The 13,385-nt window shown below is 32.7% G+C and overlaps 1 protein-coding gene across 1 annotated transcript in view; it reads right to left on the bottom strand.

Annotated features, from left to right (window-relative positions):
• The window catches only part of LOC133331018 (dmX-like protein 2), a 190,910-nt gene that overhangs the window by 68,177 nt on the left and 109,348 nt on the right, over positions 1-13,385 (bottom strand). The window contains exons 11-14 of the mRNA XM_061539419.1: positions 4,218-4,433; positions 4,043-4,159; positions 3,747-3,980; positions 3,429-3,675 (exon numbers count right to left, since the gene is read on the bottom strand). Coding sequence (XP_061395403.1) covers positions 3,429-3,675; positions 3,747-3,980; positions 4,043-4,159; positions 4,218-4,433 — 814 coding nt within the window. The remainder of the gene's footprint in view (positions 1-3,428; positions 3,676-3,746; positions 3,981-4,042; positions 4,160-4,217; positions 4,434-13,385) is intronic.

The raw sequence follows: 13,385 nt of genomic DNA, 5'->3' as shown, positions 1-13,385 counted from the left end.
CGCACTCAATTTGGCGATGCCTCTATAATTTTCAATAGTGCATCGACTACCAGGTTTGTGTGATTATATAGCTAGATCTCCAGTGAAGAGGAAAATACCCATGAGATAAGGAATAGTTAAATAAATCTAGTTAGTGGTAAGTACAATTCATATGCACAGGACTTTAGTATAGATGATTGGACCATCTGGGCCAGCAGAATTAGAGGTTTTTAGTGATTCCAGGCCATTAAATACTTCATCCTCCGAAAGTAAAAAATGTGAAAAATGGTTTATCTTATCCATATGGTAGTTATAATTAAAATTAAACGGAAAGCTTAAATATTTTTTCTAGAAAAATTTGGCAAACATATTTGCAATATCAGAGAATTATTAGATGATTCCATACTACCAAGTTTAATATAGCTGGGAAATGACCGAACTTTACGTTTAGTATTAACGAATTTAAAAAAAATCTTTCGGATTAGTTTGTAATCTACTTTTTCATTTTTACTAGATATTCTGAATAACACTTCCTATTTTCAGTATTATACTTATATCTAGCCAAAGAATATATCTGACATCTCGCTGTATGATGAATGTTGTTTTCATACATGAAGTTTGTAATATCAATTACCTTATTCCTAAGACCATTGCAATTAAATTGCATGATTAGGAATGAGGTATTTGGATCACTCCCCTTTGGACTGCAGCTGTGGGTGGCCTTGTGGACTCTACTGGATTCTAGAAGATATTGCTGGTTTATTAATGCAGCAATCGGCAAAGCCGGAATTCCAATTCCTATTTAAAGGCAGGGTGGTACATCTTCTCATGTGGCACCAATTACCGCAAACACTGCATCTTACAGACCTTACGTTTCCCAGCGGATTAAAAGACATGATTTTCTCACTTTCGTTTGGTACAACTGCCGCTGAGTTGATTGTCGTGGCAACGCCTTACCTATGGTTGTTTTTTATGGTGACGCTTTTGTCCCAGATAGATAGTGTATAGCGCACTCCTCAAGTTGCTTTAAATGCGATCATAAATCTAATGCCCCTTGATTTACATGTGAGATTTCAAGCAACTAGAAGTGCAATGAGACTCAATGAATCAGGAACGTGGCGAAACTTACACCTTGGACATGCAAATGTCATAACCAAGATGCCAAATCGTGATATCTCCATAAATGAGCGTAATTTTAGTGGTTACATTCCCCCTGCCACAGTTTGAGGATTTTGAAATACATATCTCAAGCAGGGAATCCTGAGCGAGTGGGTTACCTCCTCCAGACGGTATTTCAATTTATACAGGCGGATCTAAGATGGAGGAAGGCACAGGCGCCGGGGTCTTTTGCGATAAACTCTCTATTAAGAACTCATACAAATTGAACATAAACTGTACAGAATTAGTCAAAGAATTATGTCGCAATGATCTTGGACCAGTGACTACATATGTCGTTGGTCAAGCGGCCCTACAGGCTATAAAGTCGCGAACTATAAATTCTAGAGCAGTTCGAGAAAGCAGAGACGTTTTGCTAGATATACGTCTTTTTGTTAGACTTTGTTGGGTTCCCGGGCTAACGAGCTTGCTCTTACTGGCTCGCAGTCGACCAACAGTTGACGCTACTGTTAAACCAAGTCTCAGCTATCACATTGGTAGAATCCAAATATCTTCTTAGAGAAAGCGGGACGCAGATGACGGGAGGAAACCTCATGTAGAACCTCTAAATCCATATTATTTCCAAATAGGAAGTTAATGTTGTGGATTATTGCCGTCTATGTGAGGACGAAGAAGAGACAGAAACGATTGAGCATGTTTCTAAAACAAAAACTTCTGAATGAACGGGAGGGACATAAGAGGGAAGCAGAAGTAACGGTCAATAAACATACCACAAATAAAAATAAGAAACTAAAAACAAAAGGCAAATGTAATGTGTGCGGAAAAGAGAAAAACAACGAGCAACATTTTGTAAGAACATTCAACAAGTCCGGTGCTAGCATTAAGAATCAACATGATATAACCGTGTTGTTTGTGAGATCTGTTATCTAAAGCTTGATAACAAGCTTTGTTTTGATAACCATCATTTATTGTTCGTGTGGCACGGTTATATAACACTTTACCTAGTGAACTTAAAAATTTTTTGTGTTGCTCCCGCAACGTTCTATAAAAAAATTGTTCGCCACCTGTATTGAGCTTTGACATTTCCTATTGCACTTATTGATGGATGTTAGAATATGTACGTTTCTTTAAATAATGATTTTTTTTTGATTGATCTCATATTTTATGTTTGTTAATTTATTTTGTTAACTTAAATTTGCATATTAGAATAAGTTTTTTTATTTGGACATGTTATGAAATGTCCCTTTGTTTGAGTAGTTAAATCAAACTGTTTTGCATAATGTATTACATTTATTGGCCTAAATGTTTCGTTATACATGTTAAGATTAGAATAAATAAATAAATCTTTTTTTTTCAATCAATAACGATTGACACAACAGGTATGGCCACTTAAAATAGCGATGCTCTTTACTTTTTCGTAAAAACAAATCACACGTATTCTGTCTTAATTATGTTATTAATTATAATTATGCTAGTAATGTAAAGAGGGAATTTAAACTAGAAGATGATGAGAAATTTAAGCAAATTCAGTATTAATTGGAAAGACAAATGTGGAAGATAATAAAAACACTGCAAAAAATCTACGTAATAGAAGCCCGACGAAAAATTTTGGCAGCAAGAAGAGTTTCAATGAATGAAGAGTTTCATGGTAAAATTCCCTATGTTTTACTTTTTAAATGATGTATATGTACAAAAGAGAGAAAACGAATATAATGATTAATATAGGCGAATACGATTGTAGTAAACTCTTCAACATTATTTTCATATGCCAATTTTTTATTTTTCATCAGTGCGAAGTATCCAAAGTTGACTTGTGTGGGCAATAAGGTGAAGCCTCTGGACAGAAGGGGTAACAAGCACTTAGCTGTTGATTTTCTTTATACATATATTTTGGTAACAGCCTTGCAAGTCCTTTAAATGGCCTTGACTCATTATCACCCTGTGATAAATAATCTTTTTTTTTCATGCCCTCAGGCATTTTCTTTTGCAATTTTGAAATAGAATCTAAAGTTTAGTTATTCAACTGCATTGTAACATATTTTTTGTAAAATACAGTCGAGTACGGTTACAGCGAACAAGTAGGGAGCAAGCAAATTAGTTCGTTATAGTAGAAGTTCGTAATATCCATTGTAATGCAAAACAAGAAAACCCAACCCGTTTCTAAAGTCAGTTAGAAACGGGTTGGTTTTGTGTCCTTTTTGACAATACTTAAGATGCTTCTCTTTTTCTTTGATAATCGTGACAAAAATCAGAAATTTGGGGAGAAATCTCCTAAACTGGCAACACTGTTTGTGCTGGAAAATTTATATTTGTTTTTGAATAATTATACTTACTGATCTGAACTTTGAATCATTAAAAATCCAGTATTCGATCCAGATTCATTGTCTTTTGAAATATTTAACAAATCATAATCGCACTCATCTTCATACCAATTAGGCGATTCTAACAAAAGTGAAATATTGAATTCCTGGACTTCTCTAGGATTTGCAACAGCAATCATACTGGATGAACTGTTATTTAAACAAAATGCTAGAATTGCCTCGTGGTCCTTATGTATGATGCGAATTGGCTCGTTAGTGTCTCTGCCTGACGAACTTCCTATAAAATGGGGTATGCTATTATTATTCCATGAAATAATTACATTATTTTACCATTATCTGCCGATTCTTGAGTTTGAAGGGAATTGTTATAATTGTTTTCAACTTTCTTTCCAAATATAACTTTAATAAATACATCCTGGGCTTCGTCTTGACGTACAAGGAAGTTCCATAATCTACGAACTGGACCAGCGGCAGAACTTGGAGAAAATGGTGTATTGTCTTTGCTTAAGAGCGACCTATATTTGTGTATTGAAAGTCCAGGTACTCCACTGTTTGAAAAACAGCCTACAAACGAAAATGTTATAATAATGATTCATATTAAAAGAAATATAGTAGCAAATAATTACCAGGAATATAATCCTCTCCAGGTGGACCTTTCGAAAGTAAAATTTCAAGAGCTATTTCTTGCCACCTACTTAAAGTCCTTAAAACTTCGTGGGACAATGGACTTAATACTGGTAAGTCTAATTGGAATAGATAATAAGTATCTACCTTAAGAAACCGGAATATAGTTAATATTACCTTGGAGTTCAATTCCTGAAATATTAACAAAGTCTTGCACTTTCTTGATGAATACTTTCATTATTGCAACCCTTAAGATGCACCAAGAGTATGACATCGGATCTAAATGTTCCTTATTTTCCTTGTCCTTGTTAACACCGCTAGTTCCAATGACATCATCATCGTCGCCTTCATTCTCGGATTCATAAGGATCGTCGGTGTCGTAATCATCGAAATCTGTAAAATAGGATAGTTTTATCATATGATATTGGTGAATTACTACTAATAACTGATTTTAAAACATCCCATTTATATCCAAAAGATATTAACGTTTAAAGTAGGTGTGTAGTACGATTATAATACGCTATTTCTCACAGCTACTCACGGTGAGAATTCATTTGCTTCCAATTTATATCTCGTTGGGTTAAATGTCGCGCGTGTCGTTTCGGATTATAAAACAGTGTTGCTCAAATTAAAAATGAGAGCGACTTTTCAATTACTACATCTTAGTGAACGCGCCCTTTTTCTTTAATTTGGTTCTGTTTTCTTTTTATGTTAAATCCCTGCAAGCATTTTTATCGCCTAAGTAAAGAAAAAGTCACGTGAATTCTGTGACAGCATCGTCGGCTACATTCGCTTCTTATCGAAAATGATAAACTTCACGGGAAAGGTTGTTGTAACAACAAAATTGGTATTTCAGATTTTAATGGATTTCTAACCAAAAATATAATAATATCAAGTTTATATATGTTTTGGTTATACCGAGCGTCGACTGTGTATGTATTCTAAAGCTCGTTGTTTTTGCGAATACTTCGGGTAATGTGGACTACAGTTTTCTTTTTTTTTTTTTTTTTGAAATTGTCGGCATAACGACCCACTATAGGTAATTTGTGCAGATGTTAGGCAAAAGTCAATTTCTCAACTTTGGAAAATAAAATTTTTTTATGTTTTTGAAAAGAAAACATGTCAATAAATATGATTTTGTAAGATTGCGTATTAAAAGCGGAGTAAACGAAGTTAAACTCAACACTTTGAAAATAAACATGGAGTATTTTAAAGCGTCTGAAAGCGCTAAATACAAAACAAGAAAATAAATATGAAACATTGAGAATATTTGCATGTAGTTTTTATTTAACATATAATATTCGTTAATTCATCTGTGTAGGGCAGAGCTCCGATTTCCTCGATTTTACTCGCGAGTGAAAAATACTCCCGAGTGGGAGTATGTAAAGAGTACGAGTTTTTTAGGGAGTATACTCTCCACTCTTTTATTTTGTTTGGGAGTGCTCGCGAGTACTCCTTGTTGAAGAAAAAGAGTGCGAGTCAAGAGTGAAATCGATTGGACAAATAAATTTGGTTGTTTGGTTTTTTGTGTGTGTGTAGTAGCAAAATTTTTTGATGTTGATCTTTTGTGTGTTGTGGGGAGATAAATCATGTTCAAAAAACATAAAAGGACATTGATTATTTTGTTTATTGAAAATGTTTACACATGTGAGGTTCAAAAAAAATTCTTATATGAAAATAACTTACATAAAGAGAACGCAGAGAACGAGCTTGTTGGTGCATGCTTTCCCAGCAGTACTGCAAACCAAACATCACAAAACGAAAATACAATGCACACAAACAACATCAAGTAAAACAACGGTGTCACAAACAAAAAAAATAAATAAAAATAAAAGAGTACTCGGCAAGAGTGTAATCTGCTCGATTTCGAGCGTATTTCACTCCCACTCGAAAACGAGCGAAGCACTTGCGCTCTTATTTGAGTGGCAGAGAAAAATAGAGTATACTCTATTTACTTTTTCTACTCGCAGGAGTACTCCCGCTCGAATTCGAGCGAGTTTCACTCTTTACTCGAATTCGAGCGAGCATTTCGGAGCTCTGGTGTAGGGATACAAAATTTAAATAATCAACGGAAAAAGAAATGCATTTGTTTTTACATTTAAGTCATTTTAGACTGATTTTTACAGAAATTATTGAATTTATCCGTTAATGGATGTTAATGAAAGGCTTTAAATTGTTACAAATAGGTCTCCAAATGTGATTTTTTATGATAAAAAAAAACCATAAAATTTTCGATATTTCGTTTAAGGAAGGAAAAAGTAAAGAAATATATTCCTATTTATAATGTTGGTAATGAAAACAATTTCGACGAAAAATACTTAAACTAAAGGATAATGTCAGGTTATTTCGCATACATTTTTTTCATCAGGGTAGATTAAATATCATAGGAAGATCGAAATTTTCGGCAAAAAAAAAAATACTGAATAAAATCGGTACTGTGCAACAACATCCCCCAGAGTGATAGTAACAATTAACACAAATCGAATCTAAATTTTTAAAGTAAAAACATTTAATACTACACTTAAAGACGGCAAATTCTGAAGTGATACGAAACATACATAAAATTAAACAAAACAACTTGAAATACATAAATACTCATAATTTTGAACATATCCAAGGTATATTTAATAACGATGGACATAGTCTCCGAGTGGACGGTTTTTACTAACAACCGTACATCCCTAACCTAACCGCATCGGTTGTTGGTGCAAATAAATGCCAAAAATTTCGTTGCAATACAGAACCAAAAAATTAAAAAAAAATTAATTACGAATAAAAATCTCCGAATTTTGACAAGCTTGTTTGGCAATACTTTTATTAAAATTTTCAACAAGAATTAGTATAAAAAAATCTTATTCATCTGTTTGTTTTGGCAAAATATTTTTGACATCAAAATACAACAACCGATGTTTGTTGTTGAAATTCGCCTATGCGCATACCTTATCGAATGCTTATTATCGTAATTTTCGATAAAACTATCGTATGAAGGCAGATTGATTTGTAAATTTGTAACAATATTTGGAAATATATGTCCACCACATACTACAATCGCATAATTCTCGATGTTCTAACTATTTTTTCATATTTTCATATGTCTTCCAAAAATTTTAACATCTCGTCTATAGATTCGTTAAATATATGGGCGCAATCATACTGCTCAAGTAATCGTGTTTCACAATATGAATGTAGTCGTTTGAAAGATATATTTGCTTCTCGAAACAATCTACTTAAACTAGCAGTAGCATTCTAAAGAATGAGAAAATGTCCGAAATTGTAGAAAATATAGTTCGAATTTTTCGAATCTATGAAGCTAAAATGTGAAAATGTGAAAAAAACAATGAACCTAGAAACGAATTTTGATTTAATAATGGTCTGCACTGACATGTTAGACGCGCCGTCATATCCTTGACCTCACAAACATTTTGGATCCAAACCCAAACTGATTACTATGTTTATAATGTCGGCATATTTGTTAATAACAACAAATATTTGAACATAAAGTTTAATATCTAAAACATTTTGTCTTTGTTATAAATTAAAATCATCCTGCAAGCGGAATTTTAAGCGATTTCACACATTATTGAAAACTTTGATATCATATTTTGGATTGTAAAATACCCATTGCAATTTTTGGATATCTTCTTCTAAATTTTAACATTTTTGAAAAACAATTTGTTATATAAAAACACAATTCAAGTTTTTTGACAACTTTGTGGATTTTTAAGCTTTTTTAGAAAAAACTGATGCAAACAAAAGGGTGAAATATATCAACAGTTTTCAAACAAATATTAACCCGAATTCTAAAAATCCAGGGAATAAAAACAATCATTACGTTTAAGATTAGAACCCAACTTTATATTGGAAGTGTGGGCACCTGTATTAAGATGATTACCCCCTAATTTACCACCTTATAACATGGATAAAACTCAACTTTAAGATGCTAAAAATATGGAGATAGCACACCGCAAATTTTATATAAGTCAACCAGTAGATCTTCTAATTGGAATGGATATTAGTCCACTTATACTTTCAGAAATCAAGATGACTGATACATTGTTACCCACCCCTTGTTAAAATATTAAGAACTTGGAAATTCAAAAAATATTGCACTTGCAAAATTTTATAGGAGTGAAAGTAAAATTTTGAAAAACCTGAACTCAAAGAAGTTTATGACAAACCCATTCTAGAATATCTCGAATTGGGACACGTGCATTTATAAAACCTGAGAAAATTACTTCGAAACATAGAGGGGTTTTTAATGCAACAAGTCCCACACCAAGCAAAAAGCGCTTGAATGAATTTTACAACAAGACATTATTTTGCAAGCCATAGAAATCTTAGGGTATCTTATGCACTTATCATTATAGATATGTGCTCCCTTGCTGAGTGAATTATCAGTTGGGCATTGCCTTCATTATTAATGCACAGTAGCAGCTCACACAAGACAATTATCTATGGAAATATATATTTATGTTAGGCACTTAGATATATTATGATCTATACTGTAAATTATGTTCATATTTTAATTAATAGTTATTACTATGCAAAAGGGAGATAAAGCAATGCACTTTGAACTTGTATATTTCTTGTATAACGAACAACATTTGTTCATATTTCATTTTTTATTTTTAATCAATACAATACAATTTTTAATCAAGACAACGTACTTGCGTGTTACGAGTAACATTTTCTGATTTGTAGTAAAAATTCGATTGTTTATGAGAGTTTTTCTACTCTTTCGAGCCAAGTTTAATGATCGAAGCTTTGTAATGAAAAGGAAAGCCACAAAATAGTATAAATAACTCACTTAAAAATGCATTCAAAATGATCATCAAATAAATTCAAGTACGTAAAAAATTCGAGTTTTTTCCAGTTTTGTTTTTTTCCGCAGTTCTATCTTCTTTTTTTTTCTTCGATCGTTCCTACGCCGAGGGGGGCCTCCTCCCCATAAAGTAGGGAGAACGTACACCCCATAATACGGATTATGGAGGGTTATTAATGTTGGGAAACCCCGGCTACAGTAAACATCTGCCGGTTATACAATTTAATATTAATTCAACACAACAATAAGGACAAACACAAACATCTGGCAACTGCTTGCACTCTACAGTTCTAAACGTAGAATATAATTTTTTATTACATGTATTGGATCAGATAAAGTGATGCGATTATACAGGTTGTTATATATTTCACATAGTTATCAATTTGACCGCGTAAAAGTTTTATTAAACATATAGATCTTAGCATTAAACGTCTTCGTTCTAGTGTTGGAAGATTAATAAGTTTTAAACGATTTTCATAAGGGGGGAGTGCTTCAACTGTACTCCAAGGCAAACCTCTAATAGCCTAGACAGACGACAGCCTTAATTTGCATTAACAGCCTTAATTCAAATTAACTTGTACATTATCCTCATTTTTATGTGTTGTTAATGCACAAAATCAAACTGAATTTATACTGAATTAAGCAATTTCAGTATGGCAATGCTGTAGAAAATAAATTGATTGTTGTCAAATTTGTTTACGTTTACGAAAATAAAAATTAAATATAAAGGGAAAATTCAACAACGTCAAACTCTTTAGACCATCGTTTTATGAATCCTAGTAAAGATTTGGCTTTATTTACGCATGACTCAATATGCAAATTAAATTTGCATACATTTGAGTATGATGGCAAATATATGCAAACAGCTACTTGTTTACAGCAATGTACTATTTCCAAAAAATTGGCTTTTTTGTTTTCGTACTACATCAATGATTTTTAGTACACATATAGAGAAAAATGTCCTGACTCCGTTCGCCATAAAATGTTTGGTTGATACGCGCAAAAGTTTTGGAGGTTTTAATTTTGGCCATAAGAATTACGCCGTTTATTATATTGACCAAAAACGTTGATACAGGTCTTCCTTGGTAAAAAATGAATAGGAATAATAGTCCCGAAAAAGTTGCACATTTTCGAGAAATATCAGAAAAATAATAATATAGGAGAATACGTGATTGTTTTCATTATATTAATGGCATGTATCCACCTAAAAATGGTTTCCAGGAAGTTCTGAAGTTTATCTTCCAATCCACGTATATTTCATTTGGCAGCTAAAATGTACCACATATTGCATTGAAGTAACCAAAAACTCGTAAAACCTGTGCTCCCTAAAAATATACATCAATCTATACCTATTTCAATGCGGTCCATTAAGAACCGTGGTGACCCAGGCTTACACTATTTTTCATATAAATTGGGTTCATCTTTCTATCGGCTGAAGTTCTTAAGGTTCTGTTTTCGCAAAAATTCAAAATCCATATCAGTCCATTTATTGAAATGGAAATCGTACACAGAAAATGCAATTATATCCGCGATAAATTTACAAACCAGTTTTGGTCAAATTTCGTGTTTTTGGCAGGCAGTTCCCGCCATTATAGTAGATGGATTTTCACGAAAAATATTTTATTTTATCCGTAACGTAAAAAAGCTTACTGACCATAGAAATCAAATGGCGGAAAAATAGTTTTTTTTTTTTTTTTGGGAATTTCATCGCACAAAATTTCCTCCTTCGGATGAGTATTACTCTGAAGCCGTACATACTACATACACAAAATGTTTATCAAATAACTCAGATTCGCGAGTTCAACAATCCCAAAATTAATGTTTAGAAATTCGTCCACAGAATCCACGTAACGTGCAACGACAGATAAATTCATTCAAAACTATTAATTTTTTTATGTACTTTAATAATTCCGGAGATATAAAGGGGTAAACCTCGGCTTCAGCTATATTAACAAATTGGCAATATTGTCCATATATGTTCGATGTGTTGCATACCAATTATTCTCATTAATTGGTCACTCATTTGAGTCAATGGTTCAGATTGTAGGATAGAGTTTCCGCTCTTTCCTAGTAGTCACATTCGCTAAGTTCGGATTCCAGTGCTGCGGTCGTCGATGTGGATCTCAACTTTGCTTACGCTACTTTGCTCACCGCGTTGATCACACACATTAAGGTAAAGTTTTGTTTCTTTCGAAACTCACTGACTTTACAAAGAAAATTTGAAAAGGTGTTGTTCTTTTTTACTTTTCGATTTACAAAAACCAAATATAAATATTCTATCTACCTCACGTACTGGTCGCCCTACAATTGCCTTAACGCGTGCTTTCCTTAATATACAGTCCACTAATTGTCGCATATTCTTGGCATAATTTGTTTGCCAGTGATCGATTGTGTAGTGCTTATTTGTTATATCTCAATAAAGGTTACATTGTTCAACCTTGCTTTATTGATCAACTCGCCAGACACTAGTGAGAAAAACCCTAACAACATTACTAATATTCATCGTGCCCTTTTTCTTATTTTTCTAGAACCTACCAATAATTCCAATATCGCACCAACTCTTCTTGTTTGTTCGTGCCTTTTTATTGCGTCTTTTGGTTAACATTTAATCATACCAACAACACTGTTGTTCTCGTTGATTTGCTGAACACGGGATATTTTTGGATGTAGCCGCAAAATTTTCATTTAGCATTTTAAATTTTTTTATTTACATTTAATAATATGTTTTGTGTATTTAACATATATAGTTATTCACTTATCCGAGGTTTGTGTAAATGCAAAAACCGCATAAGTACACAAAAGGCTGGGAAAATGTATTGCATTTATCCATAGTTTACTGTGCTACGAATCATTTTTGGAAGTTCTTTTACAACTGTATACACAATATATTGTTTATATATAGTACATAGCAAATTAGTGGGCCTTCATCGACCAAAATTGAAAAGGCCATATTGTAACCATACTATAAATACTAATTTGCAGACCATATTGTAACCATTCTATAAATACTAATTCGACGCCAGTTTTTATGATATATGTTCCAAAACATAAGAGTACTGAGATTTATTGCAATGGAGTTTCCAACCCCAGATCAAAATAAAGGTTGCAGCTAAATCGAGAATTAAAGTAATGCTAAAAAATTTATTGAAATGCCAAAAAATAATGCTAAACTTAAAAAGTTGTTTATACTCTCCATTATAAGGTCCGTGTTTATTATATCCGTTTGTAACACCTCCAAATATAATATTACCTCGATTTTCGACACTTTTTCAAACGAATTTGCAACAATATGGCATGGTTTTCCATAGAGTAGTAATTTTTCGTCCCAAAAATGATAAATATTTTGTTTTTCGGTATTTTGAGGATATTGGACATGTTTTGGACATACAAAGGTAACTTCAAAAATATCAGTATTGTGGAGAGTTTGACCGTAATTCGGTATTTTGGATTATCTCTATACCAAAAATTTGTCAACGTTTTGGGGTGGTGCTTATATGGATTATACGCGAATGAATTATACTAGATGAACTAAACTTTTACAACATTATATTATAACCAAGACTGTATAATGTTTAAAGATGGGACATATAGGCCCACTCTATTATCTCGTACATCTCCTATGAAGCGAACGGAATAGCCACTTTAATCGAAACTTTGCACAACATATATACGGGTCCCATCTCTGAAGATGGTGCCACCACGCACTGTAAAATTTTTTTTCATATTTGTTAATCAAATATGAAGTAAATTGAATGTACGATTTGACCCTAACTTTGGAAATTTTAATATTTTCTCAAACCTAGATCAAGTCCAAAGATGGAACCACTGTTCTGCTCTCTTTGGTACTTCATAATAAAAATAATAAAACCTGTGTGTAATTCAATAATTAGGCTAAGTTTCTAATTGTATGACAATCTTGAAGAACGATGTACGTTTAGCCATATCCCAAAACAATAAAGATACTGCCAATTGTAAAGTAAAGTTAATACGTATTCAAACTCTCCAATAATTATATATATATATATAAAAATCGGTGTAGGCCCACTATTTGGCATATCCATCCCCTATATTACTATCCCTATATCTTACAACGGGTGATCTCAAATTGTGAAAAAATAAAAGTCTTCAAATGATTCTTATTTTTTAAGGAAAAATAGAACTCTTTAAATGAGTTTAATTTTTGACAGAAAAATGTAACTCCTGAAAAGATTTTAAATTAAACCTCTCCAGTGCTTTTTCACAGAAAATACTTTTACAAATAATTAAAGTTTATTTTTTCTTAAGGCCGCAAAATAATTGTTATTATATAACTGTGAGCAAATCTGACAACATGGAACACCACAGGGGAAATTTCTATCTCCTCTACTATGTCTTCTGGTGATAAATGAGATGAGATTGAAATTCGACCATTTTAAAACAAAGGTTGTAGCCTATACCGATTATGTAGTTCTCGTAGTCATCGGACTAAGAGGACTACATAATCGACTAGTTCCGATCTAGTGCAGGGTGCCTTATCAACTCTG

Source organism: Musca vetustissima, unplaced genomic scaffold, assembly GCF_032173495.1.
Source record: "Musca vetustissima isolate MV318-11 ecotype Yass unplaced genomic scaffold, APGP_CSIRO_Mvet_v1 utg2887, whole genome shotgun sequence".
NCBI classification, from domain to species: domain Eukaryota; kingdom Metazoa; phylum Arthropoda; class Insecta; order Diptera; family Muscidae; genus Musca; species Musca vetustissima.
The sequence above is the reverse complement of the archived record's forward strand: the minus strand, read 5'-3'. Positions and strand labels throughout refer to the sequence as shown.